The 25712-nt window shown below is 44.3% G+C and overlaps 1 protein-coding gene across 1 annotated transcript in view; it reads right to left on the minus strand.

Annotated features, from left to right (window-relative positions):
- The window catches only part of MBD4 (methyl-CpG binding domain 4, DNA glycosylase), a 152426-nt gene that overhangs the window by 7975 nt on the left and 118739 nt on the right, over positions 1-25712 (minus strand). Inside the window, exon 4 of the mRNA XM_069206318.1 lies at positions 12069-12203. Within this exon, the coding sequence (XP_069062419.1) occupies positions 12069-12203 (135 nt within the window). The remainder of the gene's footprint in view (positions 1-12068; positions 12204-25712) is intronic.

Genomic DNA, 25712 nt, shown 5'->3' on the forward strand with positions numbered 1-25712 from the left:
TAAATGCAAAGGGGGTGAGTTGTACCACACCTGAATTAGCACTTTGTTTAAGGCCGGGTAATATCATTGCACATAATTTGGTAGTCTCATAGATATGGGCTGTTTGGCCCCTCTGAGAGAGCAACCAGCCAAATTCGGGTTGGGTGATCTATAAGATCTTATAATGCCCCCTGATGCTCCATGAGAGTGAATTGTCTGTTCTCATATATACAATTGGGGTTGGCTTCAAAAGTCCTATCTGATGTCATGATGTGATAATACTGCTGGATGTATGTTACTATTATATTATTATATGCACAAGCACTTTTTTTCTTAGCCCCTAAGCAAAAAGGTCATAGAGAAGATAGTCAACAACCAACTTTGCTGCTTCCTGGAGGACAACAGCCTACTCGACGTCTCCCAGTCTGGGTTCCGCAAAAAACACAGCACCGAGACCGCCCTCATCGTCCGCACCTATGACATCAGGACCAGGCTTGACAAAGGTGAAACAGTTGCCCTCATCCTTCTCGACTTTTCCGCAGCCTTCGACACCATATGCCACCAAACCCTTCGCACACGCCTCTTCGACGCCGGAATTCGCCACAAAGCCCTGGACTGGCTCACCTCCTTCCTCTCCAAAAGAACACAAAGAGTTTGCCTCCCCCGTTCCGGTCTAAGGCCACCAAGACCATATGCGGAGTCCCCCAGGGATCCTCACTCAGCCCCACCCTCTTCAATATCTACATGGCTCCGCTCGCCAGCATAGTCCGACCCCAAGGCCTCAACATAATTTCCTACGCTGACGACACCCAGCTCATTCTCTCCTTCACAAGGAACCCCGCAACCGCCAAGAACAACCTCCACACCGGACTTCTCGCCATCGCTAATTGGATGACAGCAAGCCACCTCAAGTTGAACTCAGAAAAAAACGAGATCATAATCTTTGGACCCAACAAGTCAGCATGGGACGACTCCTGGTGGCCGGCCACCCCCAACATCCACCACCCACGCATGCAATCTCAGCTTCATACTGGACTATTCTCTCTCCATGACCCAGCAAGTCAACGCCATCTTGTCCTCATGCTTCAACACCCTTTGAATGCTCCACAAGACCTTCAGGTGGATTCCCGTAGAAACCAGAAGAATGGTCACCCACGCCCTCGTCAGCAGCAGACTGGACTACGGCAACGCCCTCTACGTGGGAACAACGGCCAAGCTCCAGAGAAAACTCCAGTGCATCCAGAACGCCTCAGCATGGCTCATCCTCAACCTCCCTTGCCACAAACACATCTCCACCCACCTCAGAGCCCTACACTGGCTACCTGTCAACAAAAGGATCGTGTTCAAAATCCTAATCCACGCTCACAAAGACCTCCATGACACCGAACCGGCCTACCTCAACGATCGACTTAACTTCCACATCCTGACACGCCAGCTCCGCTGATCTTGCCTTCTCAACAGTCCCTCGCATTCATGCACCACATCCAGCGGCAGCTCCTTCTCCCACCTCGCCGCCAAAACCAGGAACTCCCCCTCCCCCACCAACCTACGCAAGACCTCCTGACCTTCAGGAAGCACCTCAAGACCTGGCAGTAGCACCCTATCCCCCCCCCAAACCTCTCCCCACCCACCGTACCTCCCCCCACCCATCGCCTTGAGACCCTACCGGGTCAGTAGCACGCTCAACAAATTTATTGATTATTGATTAAATGTACCTACCTGGTGGTGAAACACCTAAAAACTGATGCCAGCAACAGCAGCAAACTAATATGACCAGGAGTCAGTATTTGCTAAAATAGAACGTCTGTTTTCACAATGTTAAAATACACTTCATTATTAATGACTATAAATGGTATGTTTTAATTATGATGTTCAGCAACCTCCAGTTCCATGCAGTTGTAACAGCCAAGCCGTCAGCATCCCATGAAATATAGTATCGTTCTCCTCGGATGCTGTGCCCTAAAGTTGCAGCTCATGCATTACAGCCATCATACCCAGGGCCATTGGAATTATGTGATTGTGTGGCAATTGTCACATAATTCTAGATTTGCCACATAGTCCATGATCTGCTGCATAATCTGCTGAGTTTAACAAAAACTATTGTTTATAGCTCAAATGGTTCAAAGAGTACTAAAAAGCAGCGATGTGTTGCAGAGCAGTAGAAGGTCCTTTGCAAACCAGGACTGGTCACCTTTTTGTTACTTATTGCTAAATTTGAGTGTTAAACTGGTGCTAACAAGGTTCAACCACAGATTGGCTGTCTCTCTGGAGAAAGACAAGCGCACCCATCACATTAGTTCAGCAAGGTGCTATCATCCAAGTAAGTTTTGTCAAACCAAGTTTTGGTTTTGAAAAATAAAGTACTACAGTGAATTTTGGGGTAATTCTTTTTTGAGACTTTGAACTGTGTGGTAAGCTGCTGACTCCAAACCACAGTCACCCACTAACCTTTGGTTTGCTAAACACTAATATTATTTCCCCACAGTAAAAATGATTGGAAATTGGGGGGGGGGGCTTTTATGGTTTGCGATGTTTGTCGATGATAAGGAGTACTAGATTCTAGAAATGTTAGTCAGGAGGAGGTCCTTACGCCCAAAAATATTTTGACAGGGGGGTCTTAGCATCAAAACGTTTGAAGACCTCTGCACTAAGGTCTCATAGAAATCCAGACTTCTATGACTTCATCCCAATATCTCCCCAGCTTGGGACAATGGCACAAGAGATGTAAAAAGGAATCTTTACATCACACCCCCTCCAACCTTTGTCACTGGCTGAAGAGCTACATTTGTCAATTTTCTCAGAGGTTTGATACCGACAGGCCAGTATCTTGTGCTGCATTTCACACTAGTGCACATCTAGGGCAAAACTGTGAGCCCTCTCAAACAGCTTTTCTTATTCCCTGGGCGTCAATTCCAATTGAAGATTTTGTTCCCATCTTCTTTGTGATGGTGTTCTGGGGTCATGGACAGTATCTGTGAGAAATGTATATTAAGTGTAAATCAGGGCTTTTGAGTGTGGGCCATCTTTCAAACATTTCTCCAACCCATGGCTAGGATTTTAGAAATTTAAAACTCCAAAGTCCGTAGCAGGCTGAGACAGACATACATAGACATGTATTACAGATCCATGAAAGAAAAGGGAACCTCCAATTGTCCTTAATGAAACCTGCCTCATAACAGAATCTTCAAGCGGGTGTTGATGGTTCTGCCAGTAATCTACTCTCTTCACCACCTCTCCCTTAAAATGCTTGGTCTCTTGCATCCTCATCAATGCAAGATTGATAAATACTGCTTCCACATCTTACTTGATTTTTGATTCTAGCCTAGACATCATCTTCATTACAGCTAGCAGCCGACTTTGCCCATGTTCTGGAGGAGTTCATCCCCTGGTACCTGATCTACTCACAGAAACACACTGATAAAGATATGGAGCAGTCACTGCCATCTACATGACTACGCTACCTGTTACTTAAGTCCCTGACCACTCTGCTGCTAAAGGTGAAGCACTACCTTTCTGGTGCTCTCTTTCCAACAATGCTGCACGCTCATTTCCACTGTTCGACATCCACCCCTTATAATTCTGCCTCAGCTCAAGTCTTCCGGGACTTCATTGTCACTATCACTCTGATTCACCGCAATCTCTGCATTCTCAGATAACTCAAAATCTACACTCAACATAACTAGCCTGCCTCAGCCTACAGACTTGATCTTGAACCTGGGCCTTGAACCTGCACCAACTGATGTCTAGACCTAATCACGCTCAGCCAGATACATCTTAGATGTAGTGCTCTCCTCGCATGGGAAAATAAGTAATCTTCTTGACTGACCATAATGCAATTAGCTTCACTCTCTACCCCTCCCACATTGAAGAATCCTCCATCTCTGAACCTCAAGAAACACATAAAAAATAGACCAACATCAAATAAAGGATAGACAACCTCCTGAACCCACATACCAGTATTTCATTTTGCCCTCTGACTAACCTCAGCGCTTAACAAATCAATTACAATGAAACCTCTACACCCCTCCACAAGACCACATAAAAAGCTGATTTTTACCAAAGGATTGCTGGCTGTCAAATACAACAACTGATTACTAGAAAGATTCTGGAAAAAAAGACTATAAGAGTTCACAGCAAAATATATAACACTACAGGAAAGCAAAGAGAGTTTACTACTTGACCTTGTTCTCCAGAGCACTTAACAAAATTCTTTATGAATTGAGGAACCTTCATTGCATCGCTATAGATTTTACCCATTTGCAGGTCCTCTAAACTTCTTAGCACGATGTCCATAAGGCCTCCACCTTGGAATCCTACCTCTCGTCCAAAACCTCTGGCTCTTTCCATCTTCTCTGCCCACCATGAATGCATGTTCCAAAAAGACTCTAATGCTCCTCTGCTTCACCTCTGATTTTCAAGTAATTCATGGACTTTGTTAAATTCATGTGGGCTGTCTAAGTCAATAATCCATGCCTTCAACACATCTTCAAAGATAACTTCTTCATATTGATAACAAGCATTATCCACAGTTCTGTCTTTTACAACTTCTTCCTCTGTACCCGGAAAGACTTCCCATATCAAACCAATCCTGAATAATGTCGGACTCGTGCCCAGAGCCTTCTCTACCTTTAAACGAATCCTGAATGGTTATGTTTTTAGCAAGCTGATCAAGAGAGTTGTCTTGAAACAATTTTGCACCTTATTCAAAGTTAACAACACTCTTAATAATTATCAAATTGAGGCTCTCTCTGGGACATGGTACACAATCCTTGCATATTGCCATATGAAATTATCTCAAATTAACTGCAAACCAGAAAAGTGGCCACCCTCCATCATGAAAGGTTTAGCTGCGTTCTCTTGAAAGCCTAAGGATAGTTGTAAGAAATTGGGTCATTATTTGAGTGGGGTGAGAGCCCCGCTCAAGTAACAACCGCTATACTAGGTCTGGGTGAACCACAAATGTCACTAAGTTAACTTGTGCTTAACCCGCGGGTAGTTTGGCACAAAAGCAGTCAGTATTAACTTTGAGGCAATGTGTAAAGTACTTATGCAGCACACAAACAATAAAAGTGAAAAGAAAACAAAAGAAAATCTATTTTTCTAAAACTGCTTGGGATATAACTTTTAATAAATAAACGACCTAATAGCAAACAAAATTCAATCAGCAGAACTAGATATATTGCACTTTAAGATTCAGTAAAAATAGCGCCAAGAAGCACAAAGCTCCACTTGTGGTTATCTGGCCGTGCTAGACTGTGGGAAAGTCACATGCTCAGGCCTACTCTGATGGATTGCAGGTCAGATACAGGGACCAGATTAGTGCAGCTGAAAAGTTACCTTTTCAAGTGTGGCATGGAAAGTTATATTCACCTTGGAGGAGGTTATTCATGCTAAAAGCAGGTCAAGCTTAATGTCGCTGCAGCCTGAAAACCTGGTAGTTGCTAGAGCTTTGTGGTGGTAAATCGTCATTGATGGTCACTGTCAGTGTGAAGTGCAGGTCCTGAGCTGGTGGTCGCTGCAGACGGTCTTTGATGGTATGAGGAGTGTGTTTTGCTGGCAGTCGCTGCCAGTCGTCGCAGGCAGCAGAGTCTTGGCACGAAAGGGCCCAATCGTGGTTATGAGGAGCCCAAACTTCAGCATAGTCACCTTTTTCTTTAGGAGGATCCTGCACTGACGCCAGGCAAAGATCCAGGACTGGGGGACACCTTTTGGGGATCAGGCCTCACTCCAGCAGAGGCCAGCAGCAGGGCTCAGGCAGGTACAGGCAAGCCCAGTTCGTGCTGGTCAGCTGAACAGTTGCAGGCAGACCTCTGGAAGGTGCTGTGTCCCTGTAGCTCACATAGGAGGCCAGTCAAGTGACCTTTGGAGTGACCCTGGGTAGCTTGGGATCAAGGCAACAAGGTCCAATTTATGTTGTTTCAGACACCAATGCAATCTTTCCAGCAGCAGGGCATTCCCTCTGGCAACAGCCCGCCTTCTTCTAAACCTGCTACAAATCCAGGAGTGTTCGGACAAATGGTTCTGAGGGTCCAACCTTTATAGCTGGTGCCAGCCATTTTGTGGGGTAATTTCCTGGCCTACCACCAAAATAGTTTTAGTCAGTTCTTCCCCTTCTCTTGGTCCTTGCTACAAATTGTCTAGGGTGACAAAAAGGCAGGGCAGGCCTGGTGTCAGGTTCCTTTGTGTGTGCTGAAAACAGAACTCTTTGAAATGTAATCAGGTCAGGAAGACCCTCGACCCTCGCCCCTAACCCTAGGCTTCCTTTGTCTCATTGTCTGGAAGCAATACACAGGCCACAGCAGATGAGCCTTTCACAGTCATGTGACCCAGAACACTGGCAGGAAAGCACATTTGTTTTGGGCAGGAAAATGCCAATTTTCTGAAACTGCCATTTTCAGAATAGTAACTTAAATCCGACTCTACCATTAAAGAGGATTTTAATTTACAGTTCATTTGAGTATAAACAACATACCTCTATCTGCTCCGAATCTAAAGTTAGCACTTAATAATTTAAAAAAGGACCCCAGTCTTAGCCTGTGGGAGAGATCGGCCTAACAGTAAAAAATGACTTTAGGAGTTTTTCCATTGTCAGGACATGGAAAACTTAAACCTACATGTCCGACTTTTTAAATACCATGCTCCCTGCCCTATGAGCCTTTAGGATCTACCTTACAGTTGACTTGTATGTATTAAAAAAAGAAGGCTTTGTTTGCAGTCTAAATCTGCACTATAAGCTGCAGTGGCAGGCCGGACATGTTTTAAAAGGCTAATTTAGTAGGTGGCACAATGAGTGCTGCGGTCCACTGATAGCATTTAATTTAGGGCCCGAGGTATTAGGGACGTATATGTAAATTAAATGTACCAGTCAAGTAGATGCCAATTGTACCATGTTTTAGGGAGACAGCACAAACATGTTACCACCGGTTAGCAGGGTCAAAAGTGCACAGAGCCCTAAGGCCAACAAAATGGATTTAGTAACAGAAGGCAAAAAATCTGCGGGGTGACCCTGCTTAAAAGGGCAAGGTCCAACAACAGTGTTACAAATAAAGAGCATTAGGTAAACGGTCCAACAACAGTGTTACCAATGAAGCACATATGGTGGAAAGTCATAACAGTGTCAGGTCAATGGAAGAGGTGGACAACCAGACTGAGTAGGATGGGGCACCTATTAAGAGTGGGACTTAGAGACAGGTCGGAGAATAGGCAGCACGGGAAAGGTTCCGGTACTATGTAGGGAGAGTCTACAATGAACAACATGCGTAGCAAGTTCTTGAGTGCTACAAGGTGCCCCATATGTTTGTATCAGTTCTTGCTCGGCTTTGCATGCATATTTCATGTCTATTTTGTCCCTCGGTTGTCTCGCATTTTGTTCAGTTTGTTTACTGTTAACATGTTATATATCTCATACCTTTTTGTGCTGCTGTGTTCTATCCTGCTTCTCAAGTTTGACAAACTCAGGGTAACCGGATTCAACCTTCAAACAAAGGTTCACAAACACCCTGATGTGGAGGTGGTAATCATATGACATGATATGTTTTGCCGTACACAGCCTGCAGAGGTTACCCAAATCAGCCTCTGATGTAATGCTAAGGCTGCACACCATATATTATTAGCTGTGAACTCAAGACTTCAGCTCCCGTTGAATTCAGTTCGGATCTTCTGTTTTCCAATATCTTACTTCTCTCCCTCTCCTTGTATACAATTGGAAATTGATTTCCATTTTAATTTGCGAGTTATAATGGGGTGGAAATTTAGGACTGGCATCAAACTCCTTTTGTGCAATATCCCATTCCTGGCAGTTCATTCTGGAATCATGGAATCTGAAGTTAATCTATTAATACACTCGCACAAGCTGTTCGTGAGATTCAAGATGGAAATTGCTCACCAAGAAAGATGTTAAATATTAATCAATTTTACCTTTTAGACCAAAACCTACTGCCGTTCCTAGCAACAGAGACAACAGCACCTTTTGTAGGAAGATGGTCTACGGCTTTTGCCCCCTGGGGAAATACACAAGAAATTCATAACGGTCTCCAGGCCTCATTGCTCAGTGTAAATTAAACATTTTATGCCAGGCTGACCATTTAATAACTGAAAAGGAGAAGGTGGACTTTATTTTATCATATTTGGTGAAAGATTCCTTATGATGTGGCCAGTATTAGAACAATTTACGCAACTATATTTGGCCATCTCAGACACTACATATGGGCCTCCTTATGTAACAGCAAGGTGACAATAACCCATTAATTAAATTAGGCAGGAACAGCAGCTTAAGACAGAGGCAAGCTGAACAGGTATGGCATCAGTTGCTCACTTTTCCCATGGACTCCAAAAGATGGTAAAATATGCTTTAGCATTTGTCAGCATTGTCCCACAACTGTGAATGATCTGCTAGAGTTAGCTTTGCAAATTGATACACAAAACCCTAAAGCAGTGAAAGAAAAAGGAATCTAAGGCACTGGGAGCCTCTAACTCTTTAGAGAGGAATCAGAGATAAACTGAAACTCTGGAACCAGTGCATATTGGATAACTAAGGTCTTACTAGATGAAAATAGAGATGCAGAGAAAAGAAGGTGCTTGTTTATATTGTCATTTTATGTCATTTTTCAAAAACTTATCCCTAGCTTTTGAGAAATGTGAAAGCCTGATCATCAAATGCAGGGTGGACTCAATTCAATGGCAAGTGTTTGCTACTGACAAGAGATTGACCCTTGGAAGTTATCCTGGCTACTCTCACAGGACGCCTAAGAATAATAGCTGTGATTGACTGTGGAGTTACCATACGTTTAATGGATCAGAAGTTTAACTGCCAGAGCAATATACTACTGCTAGGAAGGAAAGACCGAAGACTATTAAAGACACAGAAAGAACTTCATTTACAACAGGGAGATATGGTATGAAGGCATAGCCTTGCTGTGATTACTGATTGTCTGGCGCCCGTTCTAGCCCCCACCACATCTACCTCCCCCCATTTGCTCAGATCTAGTGCTCATTTTTTTAGTAGCTTTCAATTTGTTTATGCTAAAGACAACACTTTTTGTGAAAATCTGTAACACTGAATATGTCACAGATACAGCAAATCCATAATTATACAGCAGATACATTAGGAATCATTACCCTCTACCTTGATCAGTACTACTGAACCACGTATAGAAGGAGCAAGTAGTTACCAAACTAGACCTCAGAGGAAGCTACAATTTGGTTTGAATCATGGGAGGGGATAAGTGGAAGACTGATTTTAACATCCGTCATGTCATTTAGCCTCCGAAATGCAACAGATGTGTTTTAACATCTGACGAATGATATGTTTAATCACATCTTTGATACCTTCATTATCTTGTATCTAGAAGACATCCTGTTTTCTGATTCCAAATCAGACCACAGAAAGCATGTAAAAGAGAGGCTACAATATCTACAAAGGAACTCGCTATATGCTAAACTTGACAAATGTTGCTTTCAGACCACTACCATCTCCGCCTGATGAACTGAGATATAACCCTCCAGTGATAGCAGCTGATGGAGTACCAGAGTTTAAGACAGATTCCATCACAGATTTTAGAATCAGAAAAGATAGTTGCAATTTCTAATTGAATGAAACAGTATGATTTTTCATATAATCACGCAAGTTTGCAATTTTTAAACATGCCTCTAAACAGAATAAGAAGTTCCATCTTAGATTTCACAACAAATCTTGCTTTTCTTCCTGGCTGTTAAGAGGTGGGGAGTTCAACGCGAGGGGGTGTACTGTAAAGGTTCACCCACCATCACAACAGATTCAGCAGCCTTATCCTGAAAGCTTGAAGAAGTTACCAGAAAAGCACATTAGGTAGCAGGTCAGAAAAGCATGGGGCAGTGGAAAAGGTGGAGAAAGGGCATGTGGAGGCTGGGGCAGATATTAAGGGTAGACTCAGAAGACACAAAACTCATGGGGAGGTAGTGTGGTAAAGGGTCTTGGGCATTATAGGCAGTCAGAAATGAACATCATACATCTTCTTGTGTGTTGCAAGGTACCTGCTTGTTCTTATCAGCTTGCACTTAGCTTTGCGTCCTTCATGTTGGCTTTGTCCCTTGGTTCCCTTACGTTTCATTCAGTTCGTTTACATTTACCTTGCTATTCCTCTTACCTATTTCTGCTGCAGCGTTTCATCCTGCTCCTCTATAGTTTAAGGGCTGTATCTTTGTCACCCTTGAGTTTCAGTGTGTCCATCTCTGGAGAAGCAGACAAGACCTCTAACAGGTCACAGCTACATTGAAGTTAAGAAATATACTTGCGGCATGATACATTTTGCACTATACAGACTGCAGGGGTTACCCAATCCAGGCCTCTGATCCAATATGCAGGCTGCATACATACAGTGAACTCAAGACATCAGCAACTATCAAGTTTAGTCTGGATATTCTGTTTTCCACCCTATGCCCCCCCCCTTACCCTCTGTGCCTACACTTGAAAAGGGTTTTTATTTCCATTTCCGAAGTATATTATGAAGGACGTTTAGGATTTGCATCGAAGCAAAACCCAAATCCTTCACTCTCCATCATCCACTTATCTGTAACAGACAGACTGAGAAACTTAAGTAGTAACCCATGTAGAGATTTTCACGAGGGGCTCAGAGACCTAATAGATTATATTACGTTAGCTTCCACAAAACAATTAGGAATGTTAAAAATTAATGTAGAGACTATGGTTTGATGCATTTGGTTTAATTATGTTTACAATAAAATTGAAGTACATTTTCAAAATAGCTTGGGTTTCCTATGCAGATAATTGAAAAAAATGGCTATATATTTTCTCCCAGATTTGGACATCCTCCAGTTAACAGCAATAATGCAGAACCACATGATTTCAACTAGTGTCACTGAAACACTACTCTGCTTTGAGTGCTTTCTTTGCAAAGGCCTGCAAACCTGACATTATGTAGCCTTTTCAGCATCCTCGGAGGAGGAGGCGGTCTCACCAGATAACATAAGTGGAAGTGGGCAGGATCTAACCTAAAACAAAGTCAGCTCGGCTAGAACAATTCACTCCATTGATGGGCAGTTCATATGAAGAATACTTGCTTAATGAAATGCGCCATATGACAAGCATGGTTGGAATTCAGTTTCCATGGTTTAGAAGGCATAAGAACATGTACTTGGCAATAAATCCTTTACAATGATTATTAGCAAATTATGTAAAAACATGGTCAGGTTGATTTTATTGACAATGAAACTCCTCATGCCAAAAAACACACAACTACTGCTTCTTTCACAACTTTGTGATCACTGGAGTGGACTACATCCTCTCACAAAAACAGATTCCTCAACACTGACAGGTGAAATATTGCCCAATGAGATACTATTTATCAACCTTCAGGAGAATGACAGACAGCGTTGGTTCTAATACCAACTTTCGGAGGAATAGCATGTAATTGGTTCTACCAGTTACAAATCAAATATGTACTCTGCATTCAAAATGCAGATCTTTATAGCAAGTGTAATAATCATTCTTATTGGGGTCAGGGAAATATGTATTTACATTTATTGTGATGCGAAGGAAGGCATTGTTGTCATCTACATGCTTATTTTACCAAGTGGAGTAGCATGTACAGTTAGTGATCTGGCGTATAGTTACAAAATTAATGAAGGTTTTCAAGACTGCATCTTTAACAAGTGTCAGTGTCTTTAATGAACATATGAAGGAGACAATTTCAGTTTTCCAGCTGATCACCCTGCTGCTAGCAATTCATCACACTAAACGTTAAAGTAACAGCATGTAAACATGTAAGTACACATGCTGATGAGCCATTGGGATTCTAAACCTCAAAGATACACAAAGGACTTTGGCTGAATGTGGGATCACCTGAAGGATGTATGTTACTTCAACACTTGAGGGGTTCCAGGGATCTAAAGTACAGCTCTGTCCAAGGGACCAAACAAGCCCTAATTTTCACAGTTCCTTGCCAGAAAGCACAATATATGCAAGCCAGGGCAATCCCAGATCTTTTCACGTAAGCCCAAATTAAAATCATAATGTGGGCAGGACAAACATTAACATGTTACTGGCATGAGAACATTACTTCAAAGTATCCCAAGATGAAACCGATTCTTACCTGAGGTTTTGTTGAGAAATATGGTGGCAATTAGAAGTTTCCAGGGATCATGAAAGAGTGTTTCCTGAACTAGGTTGAAAGGCGACCGCGGTGGTGTCCACTTGCTGAAGGCCTTTCTTCTAGGCGGCCTTAGACCTAAAAATATACAAAAACACTTTTCGAAGTCAGACTGTTGCTAATATGTGACCCAAGCCATTTCTAGGTCGGGTCTTTTAATGATCATCAGGGCCCACCACTTGTTTCGGACAGACAAAAGAAAAGGGGGTCAAGTGACTCCAAAAGTATTTTGTTTTCTAGTTTTATATTGTACAGAGTATTCCCCATAGGGTTTGACAGGCTATGTACTAGAAGAAAATAAAAATACATTTGGTTCCTGAGTAACACATTTATAGAAAGCAGAAAAATAACTCTAAACATGGTGTCTTTTTCCAGCTTTTTCAATAAATAATTTAAACAACAGAAAAGGTACGTTTTGTGGATGCAAATAAAGATTTTATGGCTAGCTATATTTTGATCAGTGATGACAAGGTCATTTTTAATTAGAATTTGTATTTCATACTAAGCTTTTATTAGAATTATTTCTAAGCATTTCCTGTGCAGACCCAATCTACCCAAGCAATCACTTACCGCTAGTACCCTCATCCCAAACATATTCCTAAAAAGTAAATTCTACTCTCCTTTCCTCAAAATAAGACAACTGACTCAAACTAATAGCCACCTTTCTGTTGGCTGGTCAATAGTCTATTCACAGCCAGTAAATTCACAATTATACTACCTTAGCATAAACTTTCAATCCGTTCTACATGTAGCTTTCCCTCAGGGGTATTTTGGAACTTTAGGTTCCAATGCAGGGCTTACAGGTGAGGGTAAGTAGCCTCAGTGCTATCCTTACTAGGATTCAGGATTGAGCCTGAAACATTGGGATCATAGTCAGATTGTTCTGGACTCGTTGCAATGGAGGTGTGGTGGTGAACCTTAAACTTCACTGTCACGGATTACCCCAATTAATTGAAGCTTCTGTGACCAATTCAGGTGCTACATTAGCCCATTTATGGTAAACCCAAAGGATGTGAGAAACACTTCCATCATCCGAGGTATTCCACCGCTGACTGCAGCAAGCCTGCCTTCAGCAGCTAGTTGTTTAGATCCTGATCACACCCAACATCAGAAAATGGGTAGCGGCCTACACAATCATTTTTGTGAACATCCGAGTGGCACTGGTGTTGCCAAAGAGAAGTACAGCAAACTGAAAATGCTCCTGAACCACCTTGAACCAAGGTAACATCTGTGGGACTACAGGTATGTGAAAATACGCTTCCTGCAAGTCCAAGGACACCATCCAGTCTCCTGAAGCTGGACATTAAGAATCTGAGCCAATGTGACCATTCTGAATTTGTCCTTCCAGAGGACGGTGTTCAGGGATAAGAGGTCCAAGACAGGCCTGAGGTCCCAGTTATTCGCAGGACAGCAAAATAGCAGGAGTAACTGCCCCTGCCTTTAACCAAATCAAGTACCTACTCCGTGGCACCTTGGAAAGCAATAGGCACTTTTCTTGCAGCAAGGACAGACACTGTTCTAAACTTTGTTCTGGTGCAGGAGAAATACAGGATGGGAAAGAAAGAAGAGGTAGGGCTATAATTCTTCTGAACAATCTGCAAGACCTATCGGTCAGGCATGATGGATCACCAACCTGGGAAGTGTTGAATTTTACTGCCCACTTGTTGGCTATGTGCCACTGAGAACAAGCTAAAGAGGTTTGAGGGGGAAGAGAAACTGGAGTTCGGTGCCTCTGCACAATCTGTCAGTTCTGTGTGTGCTGCCCTGAAAGGTCTGGGCTATCCACTGCTCCCCTGGCTGGTTAGGCTGTTGCTGCCTATGTATAAGCCTCCTAGAATAGCCAATACATTTTCAAAACTGGTAGGAAAATTGCTTTGCAGGTGTTAGCGCTGCTATCTTTAAAGTATTCCAGAGCACAGTCTGTCTGCCCTCCAAAGAAGTGAGACCCATCAAAGGGTATTTTCATACATCGCCGGAAAATCCACTCGATCTTAACCAAAAGTGTCTGCGAAGCACAAACACTGGTATAAACTGCTGTGCCAATGCTGTCCGTGCTACCCAAGCCTGCACGGATGACATGCTTGGCAGAGTCCTGGTCATTCTGGATCACCAGAGAGACCCTAACTGCTCTTTAACTACCGGTAAGATCTCACTGCCCAGGTCTCAAAGGGCACATATATACTGACCCAACACACAGACTGCATTTAAGGACCTGAGCGCCAGGCTGGCAGAAGACAATATGCTTAACAAAAGGCATCAATCCTTTTGAACCCTATCCAGGGAATTGGATGGAAACTAATTAGGATTCACCTTACTGGTCGAGGCCTCTAACATGAGACTCTCCAGAGTAGGGCAGTTGGACAGAGTATTTAAGGAATTGGGCACTGCCATGTCACCTGCCTACTAACAGGCAGACAAGAACATGTTTTCAAACAGGTAGCTATTAAACTACCTGTGGGGTGTGATTAAACGGAAGGAAGAACATTGATTTTGCTGGCACAGGCTGCAAACTTATAGTCCAAGTATTTGTTTTCCTCTCAGTAGAGGGCAGCTGTAATTCTAGCTCTTCAACTGCCCTCCGAACCACCACTGCCAATCAGGCACTTTCTACAGATAGTGGCCCACGTGACGAGTCAAGCTTTGTCTCAGGGGAGCTATCACACCAACTGGCGTTTTGCAAATCAAGGTATAATGAGTCATGAGTAAGAGGGATTTTTTTTCTTGGGTTTAAAAAAAAAATGTATAAGGCAGCTTGCTCTTTTCTGGGGAACCCAACTGTGTGTATGTGCCCCAGAAGGAGAACAGTCACTGTTTTGATTTTTTTATTTCAGCTAAATAAAATCCAAATAGAGTTTGGCTCCCTACTGTGGCACATACCCACATCTCCTTACTCTCCTAATACTTCTGTTGGACAGGGAAGTACTGGGAGACAAAGAAGCTGTATGAAACTGAACCTGGAAGTGGAGACTGGAAGGCCTCGGTACGATCCTAGCCAACCTTCGTTCAATCTTCTCTTCCCAATTAGTTTTTTCTGTTGGTGGGGGGAAAGGGATGGTAAGGGAAAGAGTGGGTGGAGCTGGGCTGCACTATAGGCCACAAACAGATGGTTACAGGGCAAAGCTTTCCTTTTGTAGCATGTGTTGCTGTATATACACAAGGTCTGCATAGACTATAAAGCACTGTCTCCTGTATGTGATGGTTTGTGAGAGGATGAAGATGAAACAAGGTTCTTAAGATAGTTTGGTCAACCCAAGCCCTTTGACGGGTTGGAACAGTCACACAATTATGCTTAGGGAATGTGTGGTGTTGACCATGGAGCAGCCGGACAGATTTCTAATATTAAAAAGTTAATCAAGATGCCACAGAAGCTCCTTTCTCACAAGTGGAACATGCCCTAGACATTGCATGCAGCATATGCTTACCTTTAGCATAGCATGTTTGTACACCCTTGATGATCTATCTGACTATTTAGAAATAGCATTTCTCAGGTGAGGTTTGCAAGAGACAAGTAGTTGGTTAGTTTGTCCCAGGTTAGCTCTCCCCTCCTGTTCCCTCAAATCACTTCTGTTTGCTTATTCTCACTTTCTCCCCCTGTTTTTCTGAGTGCTTTCTCCTACTTCCTGCCTCGTTTTAGAAATCAACATCTCTCTGCTCCCCTATCCAGCAAAAGTCCTTCAGAAAGCAATCGACCAGCAACTCACCACACACCTAGAAAACCACAACCTCCTGGACCCCTCCCAATTTGGATTTCGAGCAGCCACAGCACAGAGACAGCCCTGAATGCAGCCACAGATGACACCAGAGCCCTCCTGGACCGTGGGGAAACAGCAGCCCTCTTCCTCCTGGACCCGTCCGCCGCATTTGACGTCTCCCACCACATCCTGATTAACAGACTCCACCACATCGGGATTCAAGGAAACATCCTCAAATAGTCTTGTACCTCACTGGCAGAACCCAAATGCTCAGTCTCTCACTATTGGCCTATGAGCTCAAGAAGATCATCTGTGGAGTTCCAAGGATCGTCCCTCTGCCCAATCCTCTTCAACACCTACATAACTCCCCCTTCCCTCCTCCCCTCCTTGCACCCCATGGCCGTCACCATCAGGTCACATGGACTCATCATGTCCTACGCTGATGACACACAGCCCATCCTCTCATTGTCCAAAGATCCCTCCACCACAAAAGCTAACTTCCACAGATGCATGATGAACGTAGCGGACTCAATGAAGAACAAGTCTCACACCCAACACCGAAAAAACTTTGGGAACAATACCTCGCCTTGGGCTGACATGGTGGACCGCACAACTCTGCACACCCCCCAGCCCAAACAGACCACGCCGACAACCTCAGCATCATGCTGAATAGCAAGCTATCCTTGAAGAAACAAGCTGACCCAGTCTCATCTGCCTGCTTCCACACCCTTCGCGTGCTCAGCAAGATCTTCAGGTGACTCCCAGCAGACACCAGAACGACTGTCATGCAGGCCCTAATTACCAGCAGACTGGGCTACAGAAACACCTTCTATGTAGGAATCACAGCACGCCTCCTGAAGAGACTCCAGACAATACAGAACTCGCAGTGGCAGATTTGAATGTGGATGGATGTACCAGAAGCACTGCATATCATGGTGTTCTCACCCACATTCGGACAACCAGAATGGAGATCCTGGCTATCTGCCTCATTTTCCTTCACTACATATGAGACATGGGAATGTGGAAGAAAAGCATAGGCTAAGATCCCTGACGAATTCTTTGATGGAGCATCACCCATGGACTGTGAGTATCTACAGGCAAAGCTTTGGCAATTTTCATTTCCAATAGTCACCGACAGACCTACTGAGGGTGTGCCCAATTTCTATAAGTACTTGTGAAGTAATTGGAAATTCATCTCCTATTCATACATTTATTGAGTTAATCTGCTTAGCGGGTCGGCAAAGTCGTTGTTGACACCGGGCAGAGGTTTTGCTAACTGAACGTAGCTGTGAATGGCCCATACCAAATTTTCAGAGCTAGCACCAACAGCTGTATCAAATGGATCCCTCCTTGTCACTAGCTATAATACATGGTTGTCATATTGTTTGTCTTTAAGGGCATAACATTTTCAGAGTGGTAACTGGTTTGCTGCCATTTACGGATAGCTGGCATAGCAACCCTGTTACTCCCACATCCAGGTACCCTGAACCATCATGTTGTTTCACGTGTGCTTCCCAGCCCACGAGGGAAGTGCCCATAGTTATGGTTACCTGCAGCTGAAGGTCAAGAAATTGCCTTCCCAGTTACACGTTCCTCTTGTGCCACCATTTGAGACATTGCTAAACAATGAGCTCTACCAACACTAGATCTTCCCACTGATGCTCCTCTTGTGACTATTGCCTCGCTAAACACTCCTGTACTGGAAACATGCCCAATGCTGCTTGAAGGCACCATTCCCAACAGTTTCAGTATCATCCCGACTGTGATGGGACATGCCAGAAAAATACACAGCAATCTTTGAAACACAATCACCCTTTCTTGGTTTGGGTCAGCTTTCACTGTTACAATGTTTAACATAGCATCTAGAAAAGGTTGGGTTTGGGGAGATTGGGGATGCAACTGTTTCGCTTTGAGCGCAGTGTGTGCAACAGAGACACTATCTGTTAAATGCATGCTAGGCATTGCTGTTGGCTGCGGTTCCTTTTCAGCCAGCTGTCCAAATACAGAAATACGTGAATGGTATTGCAGCACAGTAGTGCCAACGCTGCTGCCGGCTAATTGGTGAAAACTCTTGGGCAGCTTTGAACTCATACTGGAGCAATTTAAACTGGTCGTATTGTCCACTTACCATAAAGCAGGGGTATTGGAGATGCACCGGATGGCTGGGGAAAGAGGCATTCTTAATGTTAAGGGTCACCATTTGATCTGCTAGGCAGAGGGGCGGAATGACGTGATGATGTCCTGCAGGGTAGTCATTTTGAAGTGCTCCAACAGGATGTACAGTTTAAAGGTCTGAGGTCTAGGATATCAACTGCAACAAGATCCAGATGATGGATGGAATGAGTCAATTATTCTCAGCCCCTTGCATTCGCTTTGGGCCGTATCCCAATCCATCGTTATTCACCATTATGCCACCTCACTTTGGACCCAGCCATACGCAAATCAGTCTTAACCCTGCAGCAATGGGAACAGTCAAGCCCAAACCGCCAAGCTAGGTCCTCCATGAACAAGAATACAAGCAACTTAGGACCATTTTCGCCCTGATAAGGACTCATCAGCCAGCTTGAATCCACTGGCACAGTCAGCAGGGGACCCATGTTTTCCCATATATGTTGGACGTAGGGAATCAACTGCAACAACAAGGTGATGGATGGAATGCTTTAATTAAGCTCAGCCAGTGGCAATCCCTCTGGCCGCATCCCAAACCATTGCAGTTTGTGGTCGAGGATAGGCTGTGAAGTTCTGTCCTTTTTGGGAATTAGACTCCTTTATCCTGCTGGTGACGGGGCATTGGCTCAACATCACACTTGGTGGAGAGTCTGTACTTCCTCCTGCAATAGTCCAGAATGTTCTTGACTCACTGCACAAGGACAAGATGGCATTTTTCGGTAGTGTGGTGTGGATCTACAAGTGGTACCCCTACCTTATCATTAGAAGGACAATTTGTCAGATGTTATTTTCTTCCATCTTTGAGTGAATAACTGTACTCCGTGCTGACAAATGGAGTGTGATGGGGAGAGGTGGAAAGGTGGCAAAGGCACTGTTTAGTGGTAGACGTTCTCCTGCTGAAGAACTGGTCGGTACTGAACAGACCGCTGAGTCTTAGAGGGAGCCTCCACCAGAAAGTACTCTTCCTGTTCTACAATATGAAATTTTACTTTGTGCTGGTCTGCCGTCCTTTGTATAACAAGGCTGTATGCCAGGGGGTCATCCAGAGGAGAGAGGATGGCCTTAACAGGATAAGGTTCTAGGCATGAGTCACTCTGTGAGACCATATGGTAATTCTCCTACGGATCACCCCTTCTCTGGCTGGCTGAGGCTCTAGTTATGGGTCTTGCTTAGCAAAGGGAATCCCCCTGATCAGATCCTGTGTGGTCTGAGTGGACAGACTGCAATAGTGATGGAGCATGCCGGAGGTTGGAGAATGAGGGAAGGGAATTGTGCGACTGGTGCCCTTGTCCTTATACTTGTTGGGTATCGGCCTAAAATGGCAATTCTTCTGATATTTGCTTCTTAAAGGTGGACTTCCTTTATCTTCCTGGTGTTGTCTGTGGTGCAAGTGTCTCTCCATGAGGGGATGGATGAGCAATAATCTTCCCTGTGGACGGGTGAATGAATATTTTATAATACCTAACATGGGGCACCTTTGGGAGCTAAATAGCAGCAGTGAGTTACCTCTACTCCGATCTCTGCATCAAAACCTTCTTAGGAGCAGGTTTGCGAGTTGGTTTCGGAGTCAAGGGTGGCTTGTTGGAGACTCTGGGTCACATTGGAGTTGGAGGGGGCTGAGGCTCAGGTCTCACTGGCAAAGGCTTTCCAGGAGCTGAGGGGGTCTCTCAGGGTCAAGAGGTTTCAGACCCGGAAGTCATGCCTTAAGGTCAGTGCCTCACGTGGCTAGTCTCATGGCTCAATGCCAGACTCCCTCGGAAGTGGTGTTCGACTCAATGTGAGACTTCTTTCAAAGCTGATCCCAGGGGGTTGATTCTCGACTAAGTGTTGAGAAATAATGGCTCTGGGCATAGTTTTTGTCTTGGGGGCTAGTACTCTGCTGTGAATGGACTCTTCCTCAACCTCGGCTATGTCAGAAGACAGAACTCTTGGGCTTCGCTAAGGCATACCCAAGTAGGCTTCCACCCTCAAAGTCCTCAGCACCAGAAAGGTTTGATATGTTGGCTAAGTATTCACGAACAAGCTATTTTCAGCAACACTCTTTCTAGTGGATACTCTAACTGCAGAAACCTCAACTTGTGAATATTCCCCCAGGTGTCAGAATACATCTGAAAACACAAAAGTAGTACTTCCACACGCCCGCAGGCGCTGCTGTGTGACTCCGCGTTGGCCGTTCTGCTCCTGAAGTGACGAGCGAGGCCACATATAAGATCCCAGAGTCCCCAGTAGTTATGCAGAATCCAAAACACCACTCTTCCCTGCGTGTTGAAGTACCACATGGACGTGGTAGTGTTGTGTGTGACAACCTGTATTAACCCTCCCTTAATGGATGGTAGGAAGGCCTTCAATGCCAACCAGATCACCTGCAACTCCAAAATATTAATGTAGAGGTGGGTGTCTGCTGGATCCCAGAGTCCCCAGTAGTTATGCATCAGCTACGATCATCAGCTCTGGATGGAGTAAGGAGACGAGTCGGCCATAGGCCCAATCGCAATCTAGCAGCCACCACTGCAGAGCTTTTGCAGTCTCCTCCAAAACTGCAAGAGGCCAATATTCCCAGCAACTCAATGCAATCCTCACTAATATTGAGGACGGAGGCTGAAACTACTAGATCGTAGCCTGAATGTCCTGGACTACTACGATAAGAAGGCATGAAACTGCACCGTATTCATGATGGCTAGGAAGCTTCTGAGAAGGAGTCAGGTAAGACTTTGACACCTTGATAGTGTAATCCCAATTATGTTACGTGGTTCAAGATAGTCTTGACATGGTCTCCGACTGTCTGGGGCTAGTCGACCTTCAACAGCCAGTCGTCAAAGAACGGCTGGACTTCTAAACCAGCCCTGAAAATGCTCCCGGCCCACTGTGAACCTTGGACTATGCCTGTGGGCCTCCAGAACAGGTGTATGAAAATACCTGTCCAGCAGGTCAAACATCACCATCCAGTCCCAGAGATCCAGGGCAACCAATACCTGGGCCAGCATACGCATTTTGAATTTGTCTTTATACAGTATATTCCCTTCTAAGGTATAGGGTAGACAGTACTTGGGCTATCCTGAGCATCTTGTAGTTGTCCTGCGACAGGAAGGTGCTGAGATCTAAAATAGGAAGACCTCTGTTGTCCTTTTGCACAAGGAAGTAGTAAGAGTAACACCTAGTTTCCTACTTCTGAGACCAGATCCCTCGCTATGGCTCCTTTGGCCAAAATAACCTGCACGTCCTTCTGCAAAATGGATGCGTTCCTCAATCAGTCATGCTGATGGGGCTGGAAGATGCAGCAGGGTAGAAAAATGGGAGGGCATAGCCCCATTTGACAAGTGGGTGGACCTATGCATCCGAAGTGATGGTTAGCCACCCTTAAAAAAAAGATGTTTCTTCCTGCCTCCTACGGGTAAGTGTATGCTGAAAAGATTACACTAAAGTGGTTTTGCTGGTGCACTTGCAGATGGGTGGAGGAATAAGCTGCATATTGTGTCTCTAATGCCCTGAACATTATCTCTGGGAGCTGCGGCATTGCCCCCGAAATGGCTGAGAAAGCTGTTGTGCTGGCAGTGGGGGTCTGGCGCAGGCAAGAAGCAAAACTGATGTGGAAATTGCTTGGTAGAGGAAGACAGCCCTAGGGAACATGCTGTGGTACTGCTTTAATTGAGTCCACTCTCTCACCAAAGAGGCAAAAACCCATCTAATAGCATGTCAGTTACCGTTAAATATGCTTGGACATCCCCAGGGAATCCTGTAGACATTATCCAGGTGTGGCACAGAAGCACTACACAGGCCCATCACCATGCCAAAGAACTTGGTTGTGTCGAAGCCAGACGTAATAACTTTTGCCACAATCTGGCTGTCCTAATCGGTTTGGTCTAAAAACACCTGTAGGTCCTCCAGAACTGCTGGAAGGACTAAACAAACTGGAATCCATAAAGCATAACTGTAGTACCACAGGAGACAGTTGCCACTAACTGACCATGCAGCAAGGCTAGCAGAACAGAATATGTACTTGCCGAAGGTCTCAATGCATTTGGCAGTAGGGTTGACTTTGCTGATGGACGTCTAGGCCACCAGACACTCGAGCATAGGGTGTTGGGTCAAGAAATCCATATTGCCAGGTGCGCTACCTGCCTGTTGACTGGGGGCCAGAGCATAGCTTTGCCCAAGTGCCCTAGAGGTATTGACTTAATGAGAGACTGGCTGAGGAGGTGCCTGGCCAGGCTGAAGAGCTTCCATCAGAGCGTCTGTTTTCACCGCCACTCTAGTGAGCTGCAGGTCAAAGAATTTTGCAGCCCATCGTATAAACGCAACAAAGCAGCACTATCATCTGTGGCAGGACCGGGGGAGAGATAAGTCCAGTGTGTGGGGAGATGTCTAGGCTGCTGTCATCCTGTCATTGGGCATAACAATTCTCCTCATCATATAAAGGGGCCCCCTCATCATAAACTTTGTCAGAATTTGAGCCAAACAGCTGATGTAAAGTATGAGCTTTGTCTCCTGGTATCGTAGTCAGTAGGATTGGGATAAGAGTCTAGCATCTGTTGAGGCAAAGTCATCTCGGAGTCAGAGACCATCATAGGTAGTGAGTGGCTCCTCTTCCAGCAGGGACTTTGTCAATGTGAAAGTAACCAGCACAGGGAGTGGTGCTGGAATCAAAGTCAGCAGCGAGGCTGATGCAGAACCCAAAGCAGATTCAAGAGGCACAAGTGGTGCAGAGGGTGAATCTGCCCCTGGAGCCAGAGTGGAGGTCCCTGTGGATCCTAGACCAGAGGGAGGTGAAGTGTCCCAAATATGCATAGCATGACACCCTGCCCCGCAAAAAAGACCTCTATTTTCTGCAATGTCTCTGACTGACCTGGAAATTCGAGCTCCATTGGGTCCAAACTCTGAACTGGCTCTTGAGGACTTTGGGAGAGTGACTGAGCAACAAATTCATGCCCATGCACCATCTCTGTAATTCAAGAGTGGCGGCAAGGGTCTCATTCCTGCTTGGACTTCTTGTGCTTCCTTTTCAAATTACCTAAAGACTTCAAAGATGAAGAGGTCCTGCAATGGGAACAGACAGTTCAGTTCGACTGCAGCAGGTGACAGCAAGGAGTCTTCTGATGTTTAGCAATGTCGAGTTTTATCTCTCAGTTCTGAGTGGCCTTTGGAGTCATGCTGCAACTCCAGGTGCGACTGGCATACCTAGTGGGAATTTTTGACATACATTTGTTTGCAAGATTTCCTACTAGATTTAAACCCTGTTTTGGGAGGTGACGTATTTTCCTTCCTCACTTACTAAAAATAAATTGGTGAAAAAGACTAAAAGACGAGAGGAGTAGAGATCTGGATCCACATCTGAAAGCCCTGAAAAAAACAAAATGAGGTCACTGCGCCTAGATGGCGCTTATGTGCAGTTCCACTTATCACTTATAGAGAAGAACAACACTGATGTAGAGCAGAGTGACACCGATGTCCCACATGAGTATTTTATGTTCTGGTATGTTTGGAGAGGCCCGTGGCAAAATCAAAATCAAATGATGTGCTGAAACTTTTCAAATACCCACCCCCAGTTGCAGATCTGGGTTTAATCTATCTTTATTTTGCTTGCCACAAGACCCTAGTTTGGACCCAGCCATATGCAAATCAGTCTCTACCCTGCTTCCCATGGGAACAGTCCAGGCCGAACTACCACGCCATGCCATTCTGGAGTGCATACAACCATCCAGGACCTGTTTCAGGGTATCACCCTTCATCGGCCAGGCTAGCTTGAATCCAGTGGTGCAGTGAGCAAGGGACCCACATCTGGGCATACCCTTGCCACTTAGGGCGCACATGCGTGAGACCCATCACATATGTGTCAAGAACTAAATTAATAAGAATCTTGACAAAAAAAAGGTGCTTCGAAAATAAAATAAAAATAAAATCCACATTCAGAAATGATAATATTGGAAAAGGAACAGTTACTATTTTTCCCCTCACTGGGGGATACACAGCAATTGCAAATGAACTACCAAGATGAGAATGCAATGGGAGGGTAAACACCAAGCTTTTCTTAAAGTCCACAGGTAATTTGTTTCGTGCCTACTGGTCTTGTGTACGACTAACTTTGAAAGAAATGTTTTGTCTTGCACTACTTTTCAAGGAACCATGGTTATGCACCAGAAGTAAAATGAATCCTCACCGGAATATGTCGTCTTGTTTTAGTGAAGGAGGTATTGAACCCTCAAAACAACTGCAGACCACGTGAGCACTAGCCCATGATCGGCTCCTCTGATTAGCTTCATCTAATGAGAATCTTGACAAAAAAAAAAAAAAGTATGTGAAAAAACAAAAATTTAAAAACAAGGTTAAAAATTATAATGTTGAAAAAGAAACTGCTTTTAAGTTTTCCTTTACTGGAAGATATGCACCTAATTGGCATATGATCTATCAGGACCAGAATGCACTAGCAGGACTACTTATAAAAGGCCACAGCTGAAGGTAGCATGTTGCGTGTGGGAAACCTTTAAAGACAGCTCAAACTATGTGGTCCAGGCTTATTTATGCCCCCTAATGCCTCAGGGATGGGTATGAGATGCATAATATTTTTATTAGTTCTTGTAATTAATGATTGAGCTTTTGATCTGTGGAAGACTTTTCCTGCAATATGATGCACATACACACACCTGTCCAGAAAAAAAAAAAAAGAGAAAAGTTAATTCTTTGGCCATATGGAGGCCTGAGGTCTTAGGAGCCTTACAAGAATGGACACTCTGGGTCTAAGAACTACTGAAGGGCCTTGGGCACTGAAGTGTTTGTTACAGAGTCCCATTCATGTCAAAGTTCTAAGGTGAAGACACTCTTGCCTCTTTGGAAAGCCTTAATGAAGTAGACTTCTTAGGCTGGTCATTTTTGCACTGTTCATGTAACAACTGCTTTTAGCACCTCGTCATGGAATTTAAAAAGTGACGTGGTAGATCTATCAGTGCTAAGGCCCACCTTAATAGAGGACTATTTGAACGCTTTGATATGGTCACCGTGGTGCACCACTAAAGGCAGTGACAGCACCATTCAGTGACCCCCCAATCCAGTGTTGACTGATTCTAAGGAATAAGGATTGCTTGCTGAATTAGCCTAATTCTGGACCAGTGGAAACCTACAGGACTGATTTCAGGGCTAGATGGAAAACACCATCCAGGACTTAAACATGTTCCCTCCTTCTCAGCTCCAAGTACCACTAAAGGCGGTGACAGCACCATTCAGTGACCCCCAATCCAGTGTTGACGGATTCTAAGGAATAAGGATTGCTTGCTGAATTAGCCTAATTCTGGACCAGTGAAAACCTACAGGACTGATTTTCGGGCTAGATGGAAAACACCATCAAGGACTTAAATATGTCCCCTCCTTCTCAGCTCCAAGTACCAAGCATATTCAGGGGCTCTTGGTGATTGGCAGTGTAGGATTTTGTTGATCTTTTTAACTTTACATTTATCACGCTACTTGCAATAGTTTAAGAACAAATAACCCTTATTACTTGATAATACACCACCACCCCTCAATATAACACCATGACTCAATTTATGGTGTAAACCACCATGCTACTATATAATTATTAATACGAGCACCTGGAAGTCAATTTTAAAATGGTGCCATCTCCATCTGAGACATGTTGGATATGATAAGCTGTTTCTTGGAACATAGGACATGCTTTGAGATTTTTGTACAATATTAGTTTTTGCACATCCTTGCAGTTTGATTATCACATCACTATGCA

The sequence above is a fragment of the Pleurodeles waltl genome, chromosome 9 (assembly GCF_031143425.1).
Source record: "Pleurodeles waltl isolate 20211129_DDA chromosome 9, aPleWal1.hap1.20221129, whole genome shotgun sequence".
Classification (NCBI taxonomy): Eukaryota; Metazoa; Chordata; class Amphibia; order Caudata; family Salamandridae; genus Pleurodeles; species Pleurodeles waltl.